Source organism: Astatotilapia calliptera, chromosome 11 (genome assembly GCF_900246225.1).
Source record: "Astatotilapia calliptera chromosome 11, fAstCal1.2, whole genome shotgun sequence".
Taxonomy (NCBI): domain Eukaryota; kingdom Metazoa; phylum Chordata; class Actinopteri; order Cichliformes; family Cichlidae; genus Astatotilapia; species Astatotilapia calliptera.
Window position 1 is genome coordinate 12,615,918 of NC_039312.1, and position 19,883 is coordinate 12,635,800.

Below are 19,883 nucleotides of genomic sequence, written 5' to 3' on the forward strand. Positions count from 1 at the left end.
GACTATGGCCATGGGCCAGTAGTTGCGGATGGTCTGCTTGTCCCTGAGGAGGACCAGATCCCCAACTTGAAGGTTTCTGCGTGTCACTGTCCATTTTTGTCTTTGTTGTAAGGATGGTAAGTATTCTTTGCTCCAACGGGCCCAAAACTGGTTCACGAGTGCTTGAACTTGCCTCCATTGTTTTGTGAAGAGGTCCTTATCTGTGAAATCTCCTGGAGGAGGTGGAACTCCTGATTTCTGTGTGAGGAGCATGGCTGGTGAAAGAATGAAAGGTTGGTGTGGGTCTGTAGACACAGGTAGGAGTGGACGTGCATTGATGATGGCTGTAATTTCTGCCATTAGTGTTGACAGCACTTCATGGGTCAGGCGACTCTTTTGCTGCAAGAGCATTGAATCAAGGATTCTCCTGGCAACACCAATCATCCGTTCCCATGAGCCTCCCATGTGGGAAGCATGTGGAGGTCTGAAGTTCCAGCTACATCCTTGCTTGCTGAGGTACCCCTGTACAGTATTATCCATCTCCAACTCCTTGCTAGCTCCAATGAAGTTGGTCCCACAATCAGACTGAAGTTCTTTTGCAGGGCCTCTGAGAGCGAAGAACCGCCTGAGAGCATTTATACAGCTAGATGTGTCCATAGACTCAATCAGCTCAATGTGGACGCCCCTTGAACTCAAACAACTAAACATCATGGCCCACCGTTTGCTCTCTGACTGTCCTCCTCTGGTGCGTCTGGTTACAACAGACCAAGGTCCAAAGACGTCAAGCCCCACGTATGTGAAGGGAGGGCAAACCTTGAGACGTTCCGGCGGTAAGTCAGCCATACGTTGTTCTTCCGGTCTCCCACGCAGCTTCCGGCAGATTACGCATTTGTGTAGGACTGAATTGATTAGTCGCTTCCCACCCAAAATCCACAGTCCAGCTGCCCTTACTGCACCTTCTGTGAGATGTCGACCCTGATGTCTCACCTGCTCATGGTGATGTCGTACGAGCAGTAAGGAAACGTAGCTGTCCTTGGGTAGGATTACTGGGTTCTTTTCTTCACACGTTAGTTGAGAATGTTCCAGTCTGCCTCCAATGCAGATGAGACTACTCTCCAAAGTTGGACTGAGTTTATGCAACGGGCTGTTTGTGGGCACCACTTTGTTTGCTTGGAAGGCTGACAGTTCCTTGGCAAAGGCTGGCATTTGTGCTGCTTGCAGAATGACATGTTTTGCTTGAGCTATTTCATCCACAGTACGAGGTAAGCGACATGTGTGCCATCCTGTACACCTGCTGTTTGGTTTGAATGTTTGTGAGATCTTGCCACATGGATAAGGAAAGCCACTGCTCGCAGTAGAGAGGTAAAGGTGGAGAAACGGCGAAAGCGATCAGGGGTAAGTACAGGTTCCTTCAGATGAGTAGTGTAGGTGCGTACCTGTGGTCGAATCTCTGAGTCATTTCCCAGGTCGATGAGCTCAAACGTCTCACTGGTTTGTGTTGTTTCTGCAGATAACTGATGCAGGAATGAAGGTCCGGTGAACCAAGAACTCTGTGTCAGATGGGATGCAGGCAAAGATCTGGATGCATGGTCCGCAGGGTTTGCTTCCGAGCACACATAATGCCATTGTTCTGGTCTGGTAGATTGTCGGATACGTTGGACTCTGTTATGGACATATGTGTAGAAGCGTTTTGTCATGTTACAAATGTACCCGAGTACCACCTTACTGTCCGTGTAGAACCTGACAGCATCCAATTTCAGATCCAGCTCCTCCCGGATGAGATCCGCCATTTCTACTGCTAGGACAGCAGCGCAGAGTTCGAGCCTCGGGATTGTTGGTTCAGACTGGGGTGCTAATTTGGCTTTGCCCATAACAAATCCTACTTCCACTTTTCCATCCTCCTGGATGGCTCTCAAGTAAGCGATAGCCCCAATGGCCATAGTTGAGGCATCTGAGAATACAAACAACTCTGTACGCACAGCTTTGGTGAGCGAGGTTGATGTGTATGCACGTGGCACATGAAGCTCCGTTAGGACTTGAAGAGAATCTCTCCAGGTTTCCCATTTCTTCAGCTTGTCTTCTGGGAGAGGTGCATCTCAGTCAGTTCCGAACTAAGTTCCCTAAGAAGAGCTCGTCCCTGGATTGTGACGGGTGCCAGCATACCCATTGGATCAAAAACACTATTGACGGTAGAGAGGACTCCACGTCGGGTGAAAGGTTTGATAATAGTTGATGCAGAGAATGTGAATGTGTCTTTTCTGATCTCCCAAAGCAAACCCAGGCTGCGCTGCATGGGTGCTGTCTCTCCGCTCAAATCCAGATCCTTGATGAGCGCGACACAATCTTCTGGCGGGAAAGCTCCAGTGACTGCTGGACTGTTCGACACAAACTTGTGCAAGCGGAGGTTTGATTCAGCAAGTGACGCCTGAGTCCGTTGGAGAAGCTTGATTGCTTCTGCTTCAGATGGGAGAGACACCAAGCCATCATCCACGTAAAAGTGCCTTTCCACAAATTTCACTGTGTCGGCACCGTACTTCTGGGCACCTTCAGCAATGGCTCTTCGCAGACCATAGATGGCCACAGCCGGAGATGGTGAGTTGCCAAAGACATGAATCCTCATGCGATAGTCGATAACTGCCTTGGTGAGGTCGTTTTCCTCATACCACAAAAACCGGAGGAAGTTGCGGTGCCTTTCATGGACCAAAAAGCAGTGAAACATTTGTTGGATGTCGGCGAGGATAGCTACTCTCTCCCTTCGAAAGCGTAGAAGGACGCCCAAGAGAGAATTGTTGAGGTCGGGACCAGTCAGAAGCACGTCATTGAGGGAGACCCCGCAGTACCAAGCGCTGGAATCAAAAACCACCCTGATTTGGTTGGGCTTTTGTGGGTGGTATACCCCGAATGATGGAAGAAACCAGCACTCTTCATCTTCCCTCAAGGGTGGTGCCACCTCTGTGTGACCGTTGGCAATGATCTTCTCCATGAATGCCACATATTGCTTCTGCATCTCGGGTTTCTTCCTGAATTGGCATTGCAAGGATTCAAACCTCTTAACCGCATGCTCTTTATTATTTGGCAAACGTTGCCGTGGTTCTTTGAACGGCAATGGAGCAACCCAACTACCAGTGTCATCTCTGTGGACATTTGTATCCATGATCTCTAGGAAGAGGATGTCTTCTATTGATGGGGCAGGTTTGTTATCATGTTCAGATTGGTTAAACACTGTGTGTCCTAGTATCCTCTCTGGCATTTTGTTAGACTCGTTGAAGCTTGGCTGTATTTCTTTGACCTGCATGAAACTTGCACAGGGCTGAAATATGGAATGGCGACCGCTGTCTAGCACATGGGTCTTGAATGTGTCAACTATTGGCTTATGCACATTACCTAGGCACACCTCCCCTATCACCACCCAGCCTAGATCGAGACGTTGTGCAAAGGGAGCGTTGTGCGGCCCGTTAACTTGCTGCCTGACCTTGTGTGCTCTAAGCACGTCTCTCCCGAGCAGCAGGAGTATCTCTGCTTCTGGGTGTAGATCAGGGATGTGTTTGGCTATATGGTGGAGATGAGGATGATGCAAAACTACACCTGGTGTTGGGATTTCAGCTTGATTGTTAGGGATTTCAGGGCACTCAAGGAGTGGTGGAAGAGGTATGAGAACGTTGCCATTCAACGACTCTATCTGGAATCCTTCTGCCTTCCTGCCATACGTTTCGATGACGCCGGAGCATGTTCTGAGATGGTATAAGAGTGGTTTGTTCTCCACACCAAACAGCTCAAAGAACTCTGGCCTGGCTAATGAGCGATTGCTCTGGTCGTCCAGAATTACATAAGCTTTAATGGCTTTGTGTTTTGAATGTTTGGGGTAGACCTTTGCAAGGCAGATCTTAGAGCAAGAACGACCCCACTGGCCGGGGCCACAAACCTCTGTGCAGCTGGTTCTAACATCAGTTACATTAGAGTCATCTTCTCCCTCCCCGCCGTTCTCTTGTGGTGGTGGAGGAGCCTTGGTGAGTTGAGGTTGTGGGCCAGGGTGCATGGCTGCATCATGATAGATGCTTTCACACTCTAAGCATGTCACGGAAGATTTGCAGTCTTTGGCAACATGTGAAGTTGAAGAACAACACTTGAAGCATATTCCTTTCTGTTTTAGAAAGGCCTTCCTGTCATCCATGGACTTGTTTCTGAATGTCCTGCATTTTTTAAGTGGGTGAGGTTTATTGTGCAATGGGCAGTTCTTGTTAGGGTCGCTGTTGATTGTAGAGACATCTGTTTTGTGAACTGCGATAGACTTGTTGGTGTTAAAGCTCTTCATAGGTAATCTTTCTGATTTTGTGGGGTTTGCGCCGTTGCTTTGACGAATAAAGCTGGGGTCATTTCGCTTCTTTGCCTCATGACAGACAAAGTTACAAAAGTAACTAAAGGGAGGGAAGCAGCCGTTATTCTCTTCTTTGTACCACGACCCAGATGACACCCACTTCTCCTGGAGCCCATATGGGAGCTTGTCTACTATGGGTCCAATACCTCTGGAAGTGTCTAGATATGACAGCCCAGTGAGGTATCCATCCTCCTTGGCGCCTTGTATCTCCATAAGCAAATCCCCAAGTTCACGTAATCTGATGTGATCTTTGGCTGCAATTTTTGGAAAACTGTCAAGTCTCTGAAACAGTGACTGCTCGATCATTTCAGGGGCACCATAGCAGTCATTCAGCCTCTCCCATGCCTTGCGCAGAGCCAAACCAGCATTATTCACATGCACTGAGCGTATGCATCTTATTTGCTGTCCAGACTCTTTTCCTAACCATTTGGTCATGAGGTCTAATTCTTGTGTTTCTGTAAGTTGAACCTCAGCCACAGCGTTAGTGAATGAGGACCGCCATGCATGGAAATTCTCTGGCTTATCATCAAATTGGTACAGTCCTGACGTAACGAGATCACGTCGCGCCAAATATTGTGCCAGAGGGTCTGGTGGTTGTGACACGCTCATTGGAAGCATATGCCGGGGTGTTTGTGATTGAGCACCTATATACGTGCGAGGGTTTGCTCTTTCGACGTCGGTCTTCAATTCAGCTCTAGTCAGTTTAGACAGGTTTGTTGTGGGTGGATGCGTCCCATTATCCACTTCAGGCTTGGGCTTGCTATTGCTATGTTGGAATTCCGCTAAGCTTACAGGTGGATGCCATGTTCTGAAACTGTCTTGTGATTCTGCACGGTCTACAGATTTAACAGGTGGGACAGATACTGGTGCGAAGGTAGACTGATTCTGATCATTTGAGAGCAACATATTCACTAGTACGTTGCAATCTAAGCCTGTCTTCTGACTCAGATTTCACATTTTCTACATTTCCATGCATTTCTGCTACATCTTCTAACACCTGTGCTTCAGCGATGGCTGCGTCTGCTTCACGATTTAATGTTAGCACTTCCAGCTCTGTATCAATTCTAGCGGCTTCCAACTGATTTTGAGCTTCTCGAGTTTTCCTTTCTGCTTCTCTAGCAGCCTTTTCCAATTTTAATTTAGCCTCCTGGCTAGCATATGATGCTCGTACCTTCTGCTTCAGCTTCTGCTTTAGCTCTGGCGCGAGCCGCACTTACAGATGATGCTGATGTCACGTTGCTCCTGGTATTTGATACTGATGACTTGTTGCTTGCTGCCATCACGAACACGTGGGACCATCGAGTGCCGCCTTTTCACTGTAGTGTTCTGTTGCAGAGTGTAGCAACTCTGATCAAACACCAAGCTAAACCTCTGTCAATGAATACACGAGTCCGAGTAGAGTTGACTTTTTACTCAGAATCTTGATTTGACAAGCGGTGAAAACTGTAGTTGAAAAGAAATACAGAATAGAAAAAATGATCGTTTACATAAATATTGCATCACGAAATAACTCAAAATGTGACCTTACACCTTCGTGTTAGCTTTAGCAACAGTAATGATCATCAAAACTGCCTTTTTTAACATGTACAAATCAACCTCCATGAATCACAAACAAAATATAATTTTTAACAAATACCGCTATTTATGCCTTTTTAACACCTTCATCATTAAATATATACATTTACGGCGTTGCCTGAACAATGTTCCCAAGTGGATGGCTGTGGATAAGCCTCAGAGCAAGACCGCATGTCCCTCTCCCTCTTAGAGCAACCAGGAAGAGGAATTAAACAGGAAATGAAGCAATACAGGTAACCCACCAGGAAGTGAGGTTATTAGCAAGTTCACCTTCAAAATTAAAGCTTCTTAACATTTTTAACTCTTTTTACTGTTCTTTTTAACTTAAATACATACAAAAGAATTATTTTAAAGCAAACATTAAAGATAAATAACATAAATGCCTTTGAGGCATCACAACACATATGCTTTCAATTGTGTAATTTAAGTAATCTAGGTAGGTCTTTAGTTAGAGCTACCTAGATAGAGATATAGTGTGTATCTGTGTGCATGAGCGTGTTTGTGGCCTGGGTTCAGCCACCCGAGGTCTGAGGGCCCGCCACCTTCCATCCAGTGTGGTCGGGGAGATTGGCCCCCACACCTGGGGGGGGGGGACTGACAGACATAGACAGAGATACAGGCACACACAGACACAAACATGCATTCCCACCCTCATGCACACACAAATACTCGCAGTGTGAGAAGCGCTTTGCTCTAAATAATTCTGCATGAAACATGAAGTCCCGACTAAATGCAGAGCAGAAAGTAGACACAATGATGGACTTGTGAAGGTTTTTTCCCCGGCAGCTTATTAATGAATGACTGATTGTTAATAGTGGCTCTTTTTCTTTAAAGTAGACCAAATGTCACTGAATATATCTTATTCACACAGCCTCCACTGGTGAAGTAAATTTCCCGGTATACTGAGGTATTTGCTTGTGCTGCTACTTGGATGCACGCACAATGTAAGTTGAACATGGTGATTATAACAATCGTGGTATGTTCACGTCTGCAAATGAGATGTAAAAGTCTGGGAATGCTTTGCCTACTGAACATAACAGCCTCACTCTGAGTGTAAACAGGAGAAATGAATATTTTCATGTTGGCAGCTATGAGGGAAGTGACAGAAATACAAATCCAGCTCTGACTCAGAGAGGGGATTTATTCTCCAGCCACAACCTCCAGGAGTACACGGACACTGTACTCTCGTACATCAGGAACTGTGTTGACAATGTCACCGTCAACAAAAGGGTCAGGGTGTTTCCAAATCAAAAACCCTGGATGAATAGCGAAGTGCAATCCCTCCTAAAAAGCCGCAACACTGCCTTCAAGTCAGGGGACAGGGCTGCGTATAGGGCGGCCAGGGCAGACCTGAGTAGAGGCATCAGGAAAGCTAAGGCTGCCTATAGGAGGAGGATTGAAGATCACTTTGCTGACAACGACCCCAGAAAAATGTGGCAGGGGATCAATCACATTACCAACTACAGAAGCAATAACCAGGCAACATCTAGGACTGATGCCTCACTGGCTGAGGATCTAAACTGTTTCTTTGCCCGCTTTGAGATGACCAGGCCCTCAGCTGCCACACCACTTCCACCCGCCCCCAGCACTGGCACACTAACACTCAGGGAGCATCAAATGAGGTGTGTTCTAAGGTCAGTGAATCCCAGGAAGGCGGCAGGTCCTGATGGAATACATGGAAAGGTTCTCAGAGCATGTGCTGACGAACTGACCGGAGTCTTCACTAAAATCTTCAACCTTTCCTTGTCATCAAACACCGTCCCGCCCTGCCTCAAAACCTCCATCATCATCCCCATCGCCAAGAAGACAGCCGTGGCCAGCCCAAATGACTACAGGCCTGTTGCACTTACGCCTGTAGTGATGAAGTGCTTTGAGAGACTGGTCTGTCAGCACATCAGGGCCAGTCTGCCTCCCACTCTGGACCCCCACCAATTTGCCTACAGGACAAATCGTTCCACCGAGGACGCTATCACCATAGCGCTCCACACTGCGCTGAGTCACCTGGAGCACCGAGGAAGCTATGTGAGAATGCTCTTTCTGGACTTCAGCTCAGCATTCAATCATATCATCCCGGAGATCCTGGTCCAGAAACTGTCTCACCTGGGACTCTCCACCCCCATCTGCCTCTGGATCAAGGACTTCCTGACAAATAGACCACAGTCTGTCAGACTCGGCCCCCACCGGTCCAGCACCATCACACTCAGCACCGGGTCTCCACAAGGATGTGTTTTGAGTCCCCTCCTGTTTACGCTCTACACATCCGACTGCTCCCCTACCCATCTCTCAAACACCATCATAAAGTTCGCGGATGACACCACAGTGGTTGGACTCATCTCAAGGGGGGATGAGTCGGACTACAGAGATGAGGTCAACAGACTGACTGAGTGGTGTTCAGTTAACAACCTCCAACTGAACACCACGAAAACTAAAGAACTTATCTTGGACTTCAGGAAGGGCAGAGCAGACCCGGCCCCACTTTACATTCACGGGAACTGTGTGGAGAGGGTACGCTCCATGAGGTTTCTGGGCGTGCAGATATCTGATGACCTCTCCTGGACTGCAAATACCACGGCGGTGGTTAAAAAGGCCCAGCAGCGTCTCCACTTTCTGAGAGTGCTCAGGAGGAACAACCTGGAGGAGAGGCTGCTGGTGACATTTTACAGAGCCACCATAGAGAGCATCCTAACGATCACTGGCTGCTCTCTGCCCAGCCTGGAGGTCACTGCAAACTCTCGGTACCTCAGCAGAGCTGGCAATATCATCAAGGATCACTCTCACCCCAGCAACCAACTGTTTGAACTATTACCGTCAGGCCGACGGTACAGGTCACATAAAATCAGGACAAACAGATTCAGGGATAGCTTCTTTCCCAGAGCTATCACCATAGTAAATAAGCACAAAAACAATTGAACCTATTCCATACCGTCACTGTCATTATATTATGCTGCTATTCATACTGTCATTATATTAACGCTGCTATCCTGTATATATTGTACATACTATTGTTTGAGTACTTACGATTGTTTTTTTGTACTTTTTATATTTTACATTTATATTTATTATTGAAACTTGCACCAAGGGAGTGGCACTCCAATTTCGTTGTACTCTGTACAATGACAATAAAGGCTATTCTATTCTATTCTATTCTATTCTATTCTATTCTATTCTATTCTATATCAACATCAGTGTGTCTACAGAAAACTCCAGAGTGAGGGTAGAAGTCTTTTCTTTCTCTTATTAGAGGACACATTTGTGCAAAGAGTCTAAAGTAAAGATGCTGTGGAGTCTGTTGTTCATCACTTTGATTCGTAAGTGGATCATTTGTGGGGAAACTTGGCTCGAAACCAATAGAATCTCAACGAGACCAAAGTCCTGACCACTGACGGCTCACCAGCGATCGTCCACCTCAACGGTGTGCAGATCAAACAAGTTCAATAATTTAAATATCTGGGGTCCCTCGTCGAGGAGAAGAAAGTGGCATCATCAGTGGAGATACGCTCCAGAATTGGGCAGGCAGCGCAGCGTTCGCTTCCCTGCACTGGTGCGTTTGGAAGAAGAACAACATCTCATTGGCGACAAAGATCCGCCTTTACCAAACCCTGATCCTGCCCACTCTTCTTTACGGCGCGGAGACGTGGACAATGCTCAAACGCGACCTGAGCAAGCTCGAAGTTTTCCAAATGCGTTGCCTTAGATGCGTTCTCGGCGTTTCCCTTCGCGACCGTCATTCGAATGACACCATCCTCACCAGCTGCGGCAGCCAACCGACGATCGGCGACCTAATCCAGCGCCGCCGACTCCGTTGGTTTGGCCACATTTGTCGAATGGACCAGAGCCACTACCCCCATGGCCTACTCTTTGATTTTATGGGACCCCTAACTTCCAAATGTACTTCCTCCATTAAGAGCCTCGGTGTTACTTTTGACAGTGCTTTTAAATTTGATAAACAAATCAGCTCCGTAGTCAAGGGATCCTTTTATCATCTACGGATTTTAGCTAAAGTCAAGTCCTACCTGTGCAGGAACGAGCTAGAAAGGGTGGTCCATGCTTTTATTACATCACGGCTGGACTACTGTAACTCCCTTTATGCTGGTTTAGATCGTTTCTGTCTGCATCGCCTCCAACTGGTGCAGAACGCTGCTGCTCGCATGCTGACCGGTTCCAAAAAGAGAGACCACATCACTCCGGTCCTCTGCTCTCTCCACTGGCTCCCAGTTGCTTTTAGAATTGATTTTAAAATTTTACTGCTGGTTTTTAAGGTTCTTAACGGTACTGCACCTCCTTACCTGGCAAAGCTTCTTTGCATTTACTGCCCCAGGAGATCTTTGAGGTCAGCAGACCTGATGCTTTTAGATGTTCCCAGGTACAGATTAAAGACTAGGGGAGAGAGGGCTTTTGCTGTGGCTGCACCCAGACTGTGGAACAGTTTACCTCCTCACATCAGATTCTCCACAAGCCTAGGAACTTTTAAAACTGCTCTTAAAACTCACCTCTTCTCATTGGCTTTTAGCAAGGTTTAACTTACTGTATTAACTTATTGTTTTATCAGTGAGGTGTTTTATGTACTTGTGTTTTATTGTATTTTATATTTGTATTTTATTGTACAGCACTTTGGTCAGTCTTGGTTGTTTTTAAATGTGCTTTATAAATAAACTTGACTTGACTACTCTGGTTGACCTGCCCCACCGATTGGAGGGTGCATCGAAATGCACCAAAAAAGACATGGATGAAACAAATCCAGGATGATTTCAAGGCCCTTCAACTTGACCTCGAGCAGGCAAGAACCATCGCCTTAGATCGAAAAGCGTGGAAGATAATCGTTGGTCAAGCAGGAGAACCTGCGGCACCTACAGCAGCGTACTGGTTGCGCGGCCGACGACCACCGCCGCTCGTCGCCCACTAAACGACAAGAATTGGTTTAAAACTGAGCAGGCTGCTTCTAAGTTCAATATAGTTTTGGACCTAGTGACTTTAAACTGTACTTCCAGCGGGGGAGCTGTCCCCAGGGAGGGGCCGCTTGCCCCTCCCTTTCTTCCCTCCCCATCCTCAGCTGCCTCCCTATTCCCGCTCTACGAATTTGCGTGTCATCCTTGCGCAGGGGCCATGCTAATCTTCTCTGTATCGTATCCAATTTAGCGTATACGCTTGCCGAAGCAAGCGCGTCCCCTTCTGGCCACCTGTGCCTCAATTTTATTCTGCAGCCTAGACATCAAAATTACTCACACTCTCACATAACACATAAATATAGGGCCTTGGGGGTGGGCACGTTTTACAGCATCCAGAGGATGGTCGGTGTACTCCAACCCACCTCTGGCGCTGGTGCCCTACCCTCAATTTTAAATGCATTTAGACACTAAGGGTTTTTGGGAGGAGCCGTGCTGCTCTCTGAGAGGAAGCAAGTACCATGCTCTCCTGAGTTTTAAATGCACTTTAGAACAGCACACAGCAACACTACATATGAGCGGGCGTAGGGAGGTTTGAGGTCTTCACTCACCCCGGTTCTGTTAGCCGTCAGGGCTGGGGGGCTGGGAGGAGGTGCTGGCCGTCAGACTGGGGTCTGGAATGCGGGGCCTCCCTGCTACTGCAGATAAGGTGGTCCGCTTGCCTCCACCCCAGAGAGAAGGGTTACATCTCCTGGGTCTAGGTGCGGCTTGCCCCTCTGGGAGCGGGGGTACCTGGACCTGGGATATCAAGGTCAAGGTCAAGGTCAAGGTTCTTTATTTGTCACATGCATAGTTATACAAGTATAACACACAGTGAAATGTAGCCTGACACGCTCCTCAACATGTGCAAAAAAATTGGGGGGGGTGTAGAGGAAAAACATTATATATATATATATATATATATATATATATATATATATATATATATATGCAGTATATACATTGGGTGAATGTGCAGTAGTAGCAGTAGCTATACTGCTATCTACTATAGTAGATATAGAGTATGTTTGGGGAGTGCGACTGTCTGTGCAGTGTCTATTTGTGTCTGTCTACACGTTGGGTGAGTGCCGAGTATTTGGTTGTGCATATGGGGTGGGAATGCACGTCTGTGTCCGCGTGTGCCTGTTCGTCTGTGTCTATATGTCAGGTTGGGTCTTAGACTCAACCTCTCTGGGTACATCTCAGGCCTTCTAAAGTACGGAGGCCTATCTCCCCTCACCACACTCCCTGCCGGTGGCTGATGCCCTCAGACGTTGGTGTGTTGGTGGTCCTTGTCGTCTGGGCGCTCATGTATGTACCGGCTCACTCCTGGTGGCTGATTGGCGGGGCCGGGCACCTGTGGCCCGGCTGGGCTCCTTCCGGGGGACGGGATGCCCTCAGGCCTCTGGCCTCTGGGCCTGAAGCTCGGTCCTCTCTGGCACAGCTGGCTGCCGGCAGAGCCCGCGGGCACGCCACTGCAACCCCCTCTGGCCTCTGCTCCGTAGCTGCGGGGTGACCTCTCGTTTGGGGCTCTACTCAGTACTCAGCTCTTCCCAGGAGGGTGGCACGGTCCCCCCCCCCCCCCCCCCCCTTTGGTGGTCCTCCTCGGGTCCTTGTACTCTGGGGCCTCTGGATATCTGGGGCCTGGATCTCCTCCATACCTGCTTCATACCCTGGAGGACGGGGCTGTGGCTCCCCACACTCCCTAGCAGATCGTTACATGGAGAAACCTTTGGAATACAAGCATGTTGATCCACACAGGTATGCACACAGGTGTACACACGGGTATTCACAGACGCGGACTACACCTCTCTTGGCTGCTGCCTCAAAGCACATTGTGCGCTGTCTATCTTGCGTGCTGCACAATACCGTTTAATATTTAGTATCTACTGTTATCTACTGCTAGCTAGTTTATTGTGATGGTGCTGGGTTTTTTTTTTATCATGTTGCTCTTTGTTGTTTGCTTTCTCTTCTGTTTTTTTTTCTCCATACAGGTGATCCAGGTGTTTTGTTTGTTTGTTTTTTCTTTCTTCCCCCCTTTCTCACCATCTCTTCTCCCCTTTGGTTTTCTTTCTCTCCCTCTCTTTCTTTCATTCTTTCTCCCTGTCCTATCCCCCAGTCATGTCTGTCCCGTTTGTAGCAACCGAAAATAAAATAAATTCATAATTATAATAAAGGTCAATCAAATGGACCAATATGGCAAGGCCATGATGATCCACTTGGTAAAATAAATCCGCTTGGCATCTTTCTTGGCCTTAAGACAACAATTCTGATGGCTAAAGATCCAAATGGGACACAAAAAAAAATAAAATAAAATAAAATAAACTGTACTTCCAGTTTTTGTATTGTGTGTTCTAGATCGAGTTGTTCTTTCATTGATGCCTTTTTTTTGCGCTGTGGTGTATGATACAATACTACCCCTAAGACAGGCTTTGGCAGTGGACTCTGAATTCAACGGGGAGGCAGTGCAACTGTATAAGCAACAGTGTTACATGAGAGTACTTAGATGTTTTTGTCAGAAGCCTTGCTGCAGCATTTTGGACAATCTGCAGACGCTCCAGGGAGTTTTTGTTTAGACATGTAAACAGTGAATTACTGTAGTTTAATTGTGATGAAATGAATGCATGAATAACAATCTCCAGTTCAGTATGAGATACTATAGGGCTCAATTTAGAAATGTTTCTTAAATGATAGAAGCAGGACCGAACCAGAGATTTAACGTTGACATCCAGGGTAAGAGCAGAATCAAAGGTTACCCCAAGGTTCCTGATAGACGATTTCACAAATATTGAAAGAGGACCAACAGCATTCATTAATGAATTGAATTTTGTTGAAGGGAATTTTGTTCGCTCAAATTAAACTTCTCTTTGCTCAAAATAATTTTCTCCTCAAAATGCAACATTTGCACTTGCAATTTTTAATTAGTGTTTTTTTTTATTATTTTTAAGTGCGCTCAGAATAGAGGCACAAAAATTATGCCATAGTGTTTGTTACAGAATAAATATATATTCTTAGTGCTTATTTTTTGTTTATATTGTTTTATAGAGGCCAGTGTAGAAAAACGTCACTGAGTTATAATGTGAGCTAAAGGTCACAGAGTACTGTGTAAGACAGGAAACTCTGCACGCTTTGTGCACCGTTGCAAAAGAACAGGTAGACAGGAAGTGAAACTAGGCAGAGGGTACTGCAGAGTTGTTTTGATCGAAACTGTGTGTGACGTATGACAGAACTATATTATATGCATTTGGCTTGTAATGCTTTAGATTTGCTCAGAATTTTGCCTGAGCACATCCCTTTCCGGAAATAATTCTTGAATAAAAATAATAATTATTTTTGACCACACTGAGTCGGGTTTTCTCTGTTCAGTTCAGGGGATAAAAGAATCGGGTTTAATATGTTACTCCAACTTTAATCTGGGCTTCACACAACTCAACTCACAAGGTGGCAAAAACCCAAAAACATTACCCTTGTTGCTGGGTGTAAGTGGAGCCCCCTGGTGGTCTGTGACAAGTTTTGCTTTAGCAATAAACATTTTCTTGTTCTTCATCTCCCACTTAGCGTCTAGTTTCAAAAACATGTAACTTTCTGTATTTAGAAAGTTACATGTTACATTTGTGCTGCTACTTGGATGGACGCACAATCTAGGATGAACATGGTGATCATAACAATCACGCTATGTTCACATCTGCAAATCAGATGTAAAAGTCTGGGAATGCTTTGCCTACTGAACATAACAGCCTCACTCTGAGTCTAAACAGGAGAAATGAATATTTTCATGTTGGCAGCTATGAGGGGAGTGACAGAAATACAAATCCAGCTCTGACTCAGAGAGGGGATCATATCAACATCAGTGTGTCTACAGAAAACTCCAGAGTGAGGGTAGAAGTCTTTTCTTTCTCTTATTAGAGGACACATTTGTGCAAAGAGTCTAAAGTAAAGATGCTGTGGAGTCTGTTGTTCATCACTTTGATTGGTAAGTGGATCATTTGATGTTCCTGCCTGGCACAGTGATGTTTCAATGATCGTTATAAAGAATGGAAAAGTAGTAATTCACTCATTCTTACATCGTTCTCTGAAACTTCACAGAAAGATCAACTCAACAGGATCCAGGTAAGAGTGCATTTCTAATCAGTTTCTTCAGGTTATATCGAAAAGTATGATGGTGCTTCTGTTGTGAATATACTTATTTGTAAAGGAAATAATATCCTATTTCTCAATTCATTTATTTATGCATCACAGTAGACGTCGCATCTGTGGGAAAATGTTTCATGTGGGGATTTTCTGTTGGACCAAAGTGTTGGGAAGGTTCTGAACCGTAGTAAAGGGACATCTGGCTAATACATTGGGTTCCGTGTCGGGCTTGTAGCCGAAAAATAGCTTTACTTTGTTGTCTGGGTCAAGTTTGAGACAGAGAGAGGTGTTAAAAGGCTGCTCCAAAGGAACTTATTGTTTCGGAGGAAAACACGAACACAGTGTACAGTAGATAATATTTTGTATTTTAAATACGTAACGGCGGTACATGTATTCCATTACTCCCCAACACTGGCTAACGGCATAACTATTCAACATTAACTGCAATGTAATGTAGTGATGCTGCTTGGGAATAATCTGCATGCGTGTGTGTGTGTGTGTGTGTGTGTGTGTGTGTGTGTGTAGTGGTTTTTGATATGGTCAAGGCGGCATCATGGCATGGCAAAAAAAGAAGTTGCTCGTACCCATTCTGCCTTGACATCATGCTAGCAAATTTTGGGGATTGCATAGTCACTGACCGTTTTCTATTGCCCATTTCTGAAGTATTCTTACCACTGACATTGCTTTTTTTAATTTTTTAACTTTACTTTCTGTTACATCATCAGGATGTAGTCCAGGCTGGGAAACTATCAAACTGGATGACAAAGTGGCATTTCAGTCTTCAGTCTACACAGATAAGAATGGTGTCAAATTCAGTGCTGACAGAGCTTTTGATGGGAATATCTTGATATCTGCTCACACTGCACAAGAGACCAACTCCTGGTGGACAGTTGACTTATTGGGTCTATGGGAAATTTCCTGCATCACAATTTACAACACAAATCAAGACAATGTTGATCTAAGAGGCGCTCACATCCTCATCGGGAACTCATCTGAGAGAAATCCTGCTGACACCACAGAGTAATACCTTCATCTTACTTTGAATCATTCTGTTCTCAGTCAGTCCAATATTTTTAGATGGTGTCCATGAATAATTTCAAGGATTTTAATAACCAAGAACAAAATATTGGAGTTTTTTCTGGTTCTAAAACACTTTGATTATTATGCTTGTAGTGAAATTTGTATGTCACAGTGACTGTAGAGAAACCTCTGTGGTTTGATTTTGCTGATTGAATGTAAATGATAGATGTCACAGCTGATATACTGAGAGGCTGATGATGTACAAGTTAGAAAACACCTGCAAACAAGCAAAACAAAAGCAAATGAGGAAAATATTTTCAACATTTTCTATCACATTAAAGTGAGAAAATGAGAACTGAATAGAGAAAAATGTTGTCAAACATAAAATTCAACCAAACACTTAAATGTCTTTAAATACAGTAACACTGTCATGGTCCTGAGTCTGAGGACTCAGTGTTTTGTGTTTCCTTATGCTTTTGTTCATTCCAAATGTGTATTCTGTTGTGATTTTTGCCATTTGTTAGGTTTCTGTTCCTTGCCTGCCTGCTCCCACTTCTCTGTGTTCCCTCTGTCTGTCCATGGTGTTATTGTGTCTGCTCATGAGTCTGCCTGTCAAGTTCAGTGTCCTGTCTGGTTCTCTGTGTCTGTTAAGTTTCCTGTTTTATTCTGAAAGTTCATGTCTCATGTCAGTGTGTTCAGTTTTACCTCTCCCCTGTCTCGTTAGGTCTTATTTCTCCCAGCTGTGTCCCCCTTCTGTCTCTAACTCCTTGATGACTCCCTCAGTGTATTTAAGCCCAGTGTGTCTTTGGGTCAGCGTCGCGTCGTTAACGTCTGTTCACCCTCACTTGCTGCGTGTTTAGGATTTCCAGTCCTCCTGCATCTCTGTTTAGAGTTTTGTTTGCTTTTGTGAGTTTTATTTTATCTTGATGTTCTGCTCCAGCAATAAAGCTGCATTTTCTGTTTAAACCTCGTGTCCTGAGAATCCTGCATTTTGGGTCCACCACTCCTGCCTGCCTGCCACACAGCCGACCATGACAAACACAGAGAACCCTGTATCAGTTCTATCAGATGAAATAGGAGGTCTAATATGGTGTGATGTGGTTTGGAGTAATAATCAAGTATATGTGAAGAATATAAAAATCTTTATTTATTCTCATTTTCCTTTGTTGTTTATTTGTAGGTGTTTTCCTTCTTTCTAAAATGTTCTCAGACAGCAGCTCACATTTATTATCCAGCTGTTCGACTGTCTCCACTGTTTACAGCATGATTTAATCAAACAGAGCCAGAAACTCTTTCTGTACATCTGTCCAACCTTTTGTCTTTGTTTACAGGTGTGCAACAATCAACACAACTACTAGAGGAGAAACTAAAACATTTAACTGTGAAAATGGAACAAAGTGGGGGCGTTATGTAACTGTGTACAAAAACACATCTGGGTTTTTAATTCTGTGTGAGGTGACGATGAAAGGCAGAAAAAAAGGTACAATAAAACATTCTTACCCACTAAGTTAACTGGTCAGTCAGTAGAGTCAATATAAATGTGTAAATGTTGACAGTAAGAATTATGTGCTTGGATTAACGCAGCATGTTAGACACTCAGAAACACTGTTTGGTTTGATGCTTCTAAGTTTCATTTTCTTGATGTTTTTCCTTTTAGAGCCCTTTAAACTGATTAAAGAGAACAAGACATGGGCAGACGCCCTGTACCACTGCAGAGAGGAACACATGGATCTGGTTTCCATCCTTGATAACGAGACCCAGGTCTGGGTTGGGTTGGCGGCTCAGAAGGCTGACACTCCCTTTGTCTGGCTGGGTCTTCAATACATCTGTGGCTTCAACTTCTGGATCTGGGTCAACGATCAGTGTGTATTTTTTGATCAGTGGGCTCCAAATGAGACAAGAACAGCAGTCTGTGGCATGAACACTGCCATGAATAAAGGTGGGAACCATTTGTGGTACAAGAAGTCTGTTTATGATAAATATAATTTCATCTGTGCAGTGTAAGAAGATCCATGGGTTGGTTTTGTTTATTCAGTTAGACAGGTGTCAGTAGTGGCTTGTTGGGTTGTAGCAAACTTTCCTCTAATAAATCAAAGGTGATGGGTTCAGGCTCAGTGTAGCAGGAAGATAAACAGTGGAGAAATTAAGCAGAACTTTTCTATTAACACTCAGAAAGATGTTATTGTTTATTTTTAACAATCTTCTACAGCCTATTTAACTGTCTTCACTGCCTCCTTTGTGTGTCGGAAGTTACATTTAGGACAAGCTTCTGCTGCATGTATTTTGATATGATGGTTATGTGAATCAATAATTAGTTATCTTTTCCCTTAATTTAAAACATGATTTATTAATGTCTGTCATGTGTGAACCTGTTGTAAAAATAAAACTGCAAATGGAGCACAAATGTTTGTCAATTCATTTTTTTTCATCTCACCACATCATCACGCCACCTGGTGGATGGGTGATCTGGAGACCCAACTTTGTGAACACAGTAACTCCTTCATTAAGGAAGCTGAGTAGCTGCTGGATCATGGCAAAAGTAAGGACATGCACTTCACTGGCAGTGACTGACTGAGCAGCATCCTCTAACAGCTTTGTGTAGTAAATTTGTTTCTCTCTGCAGTGGTTTTGTCACAGTGCTGCTCTGGATACTGAAGCAGAAAGTTTACAAGTTCAGAGGTGAGCTGGCTGTGAGACAAGGAAACTATCAGGTACTGTCACTCATTCAATTTAGTCTGTGCTCTCTTATATCAAACACTTCATGAAAAAACATCCAGCTTAGTTAACTGGTACTTTTATAGCTGATAAACAAGTGTCCATTCATGACCATCAGTTTACATTTTTATCAGCAGCATCAGTGTTTGAATATTTCCCCGAGTCTTGATCCTAGTTTGCTCATTTCCATGTTTCCTACCCAACAAGTTGTCTCATTAAAAAGGACATTTCTGTCATTTCATTTCACACAGCCAAAGTGCACAGATGTAGTCAGCACTGTGTTACATTGTGTTTTTATTGAAAGTTAAGAAGAACTTGACAAATTTTCTTTCACCTTTATTTTGTCATTTAATTTGCCTTTAAGACCTACAAAATGTAATTTTTCAGGTTTTTTTGTATTTAAAGTTGCTCTTGTCACAAGGCTTACATTCCAGACAGTTTGGATTAAATTGGCTCCTTTTTATAAACCAACAGTTTTTCTCTCTTTGATCTTGGTGATGTCAGAGGACCTGATCCCAGAGAAGATGAGGGAGGACTACCAGGATGGGGAGAGCCTGACCAGTGTCTCTTTGCACATCTTCAGACAGCGCTGGTGGAACAAGATCTTACTGACAGGCGTGTTAGAGACTGACGGGCACAATATCCTCATGCTGCAGTGTTGACTGTTTACAAAGGTGAACACAGACAGGAAGGAAGTGAAGAACCAGCTGAAGATGGTTCAGACAAAGAGCATAGTGACTAAGCCATCACTATTTCAATAACTATACAGCAGTGACTCTTTTTTGCATTAAACCATGAAACAAAGTGAATTATTTTAACTGCTTCATGTTCTGCTTCACATGTTGCTTGTGGTTGTTAGTTTAAACACAGTATTTCTATATTTCTGATTAAAAAAAAGTCTGTTTCAGATGCTGTTTGTATCAGACAAGCTGTTCTGAGCATTATGCAGATAATAAAATCTCTCAGGACAGTGTAGGCTTGTTGTTTGTTCTCTTCACGTTAGTGGCAACAGATTAACTCCTCACATCGCTCCACTCAACATCAACCTTAGCAGATGTTTAATAACAGAAAGCACTTTCGTGAGTGTGTGTAGCGGCTGTAAAATTACCCCAAATGTTCTACTTTAACACACCTTTCAGGATTAAAGACATGTAACAGATTACACG

The 19,883-nt window shown here is 44.6% G+C and overlaps 2 protein-coding genes and 1 non-coding gene across 4 annotated transcripts; 1 reads left to right on the forward strand and 2 right to left on the reverse strand.

The window, feature by feature from the left end:
• Window positions 1–2,047: 2,047 nt before the first annotated feature.
• On the reverse strand, window positions 2,048–6,240 carry LOC113032802 (uncharacterized). Of its 2 annotated transcripts, none has more exons than XM_026185933.1 (2): window positions 6,034–6,240; window positions 2,048–5,797 (listed from the first exon to the last, which is right to left on the reverse strand). In XM_026185933.1, the coding sequence occupies exon 2, from the start codon at window positions 5,258–5,260 to the stop codon at window positions 2,048–2,050; it is 3,213 nt and encodes a 1,070-aa protein (XP_026041718.1). In that variant the 5' UTR covers window positions 5,261–5,797; window positions 6,034–6,240. The 2 variants fall into 2 exon arrangements, 1 of the variants encoding a protein (XP_026041718.1); XR_003273931.1 differs by having other exon boundaries at window positions 5,779–5,797; window positions 6,040–6,240.
• A 4,741-nt stretch (window positions 6,241–10,981) lies between these two features.
• Window positions 10,982–11,088, reverse strand: LOC113032888 (U6 spliceosomal RNA). The gene has a single exon (XR_003273960.1). It is a non-coding gene; the product is annotated as a U6 spliceosomal RNA (small nuclear RNA).
• Window positions 11,089–14,790: 3,702 nt separating this feature from the next.
• LOC113032082 (fucolectin-4-like) lies at window positions 14,791–19,879 on the forward strand. The gene is made up of 7 exons (XM_026184745.1): window positions 14,791–14,824; window positions 14,938–14,961; window positions 15,708–16,002; window positions 17,334–17,482; window positions 17,660–18,541; window positions 18,626–18,713; window positions 19,192–19,879. Exons 1-5 carry the CDS (start codon window positions 14,791–14,793, stop codon window positions 18,004–18,006), a joined length of 849 nt encoding a protein of 282 aa, XP_026040530.1. The 3' UTR covers window positions 18,007–18,541; window positions 18,626–18,713; window positions 19,192–19,879.
• Window positions 19,880–19,883: the final 4 nt, after the last annotated feature.

Bases quoted from the DNA above. Each gene is read 5' to 3' on its own strand.
- LOC113032802 (XM_026185933.1), bottom strand. From the start codon at position 5,260: ATGTTGCTCTCAAATGATCAGAATCAGTCTACCTTCGCACCAGTATCT.
- LOC113032082 (XM_026184745.1), top strand. From the start codon at position 14,791: ATGCTGTGGAGTCTGTTGTTCATCACTTTGATTG. The intron at 14,962-15,707 runs GTAAGAGTGCAT...TTACATCATCAG, and splicing joins ATCAACTCAACAGGATCCAG to GATGTAGTCCAGGCTGGGAA. The intron at 17,483-17,659 runs GTACAATAAAAC...TTTTCCTTTTAG, and splicing joins GATGAAAGGCAGAAAAAAAG to AGCCCTTTAAACTGATTAAA.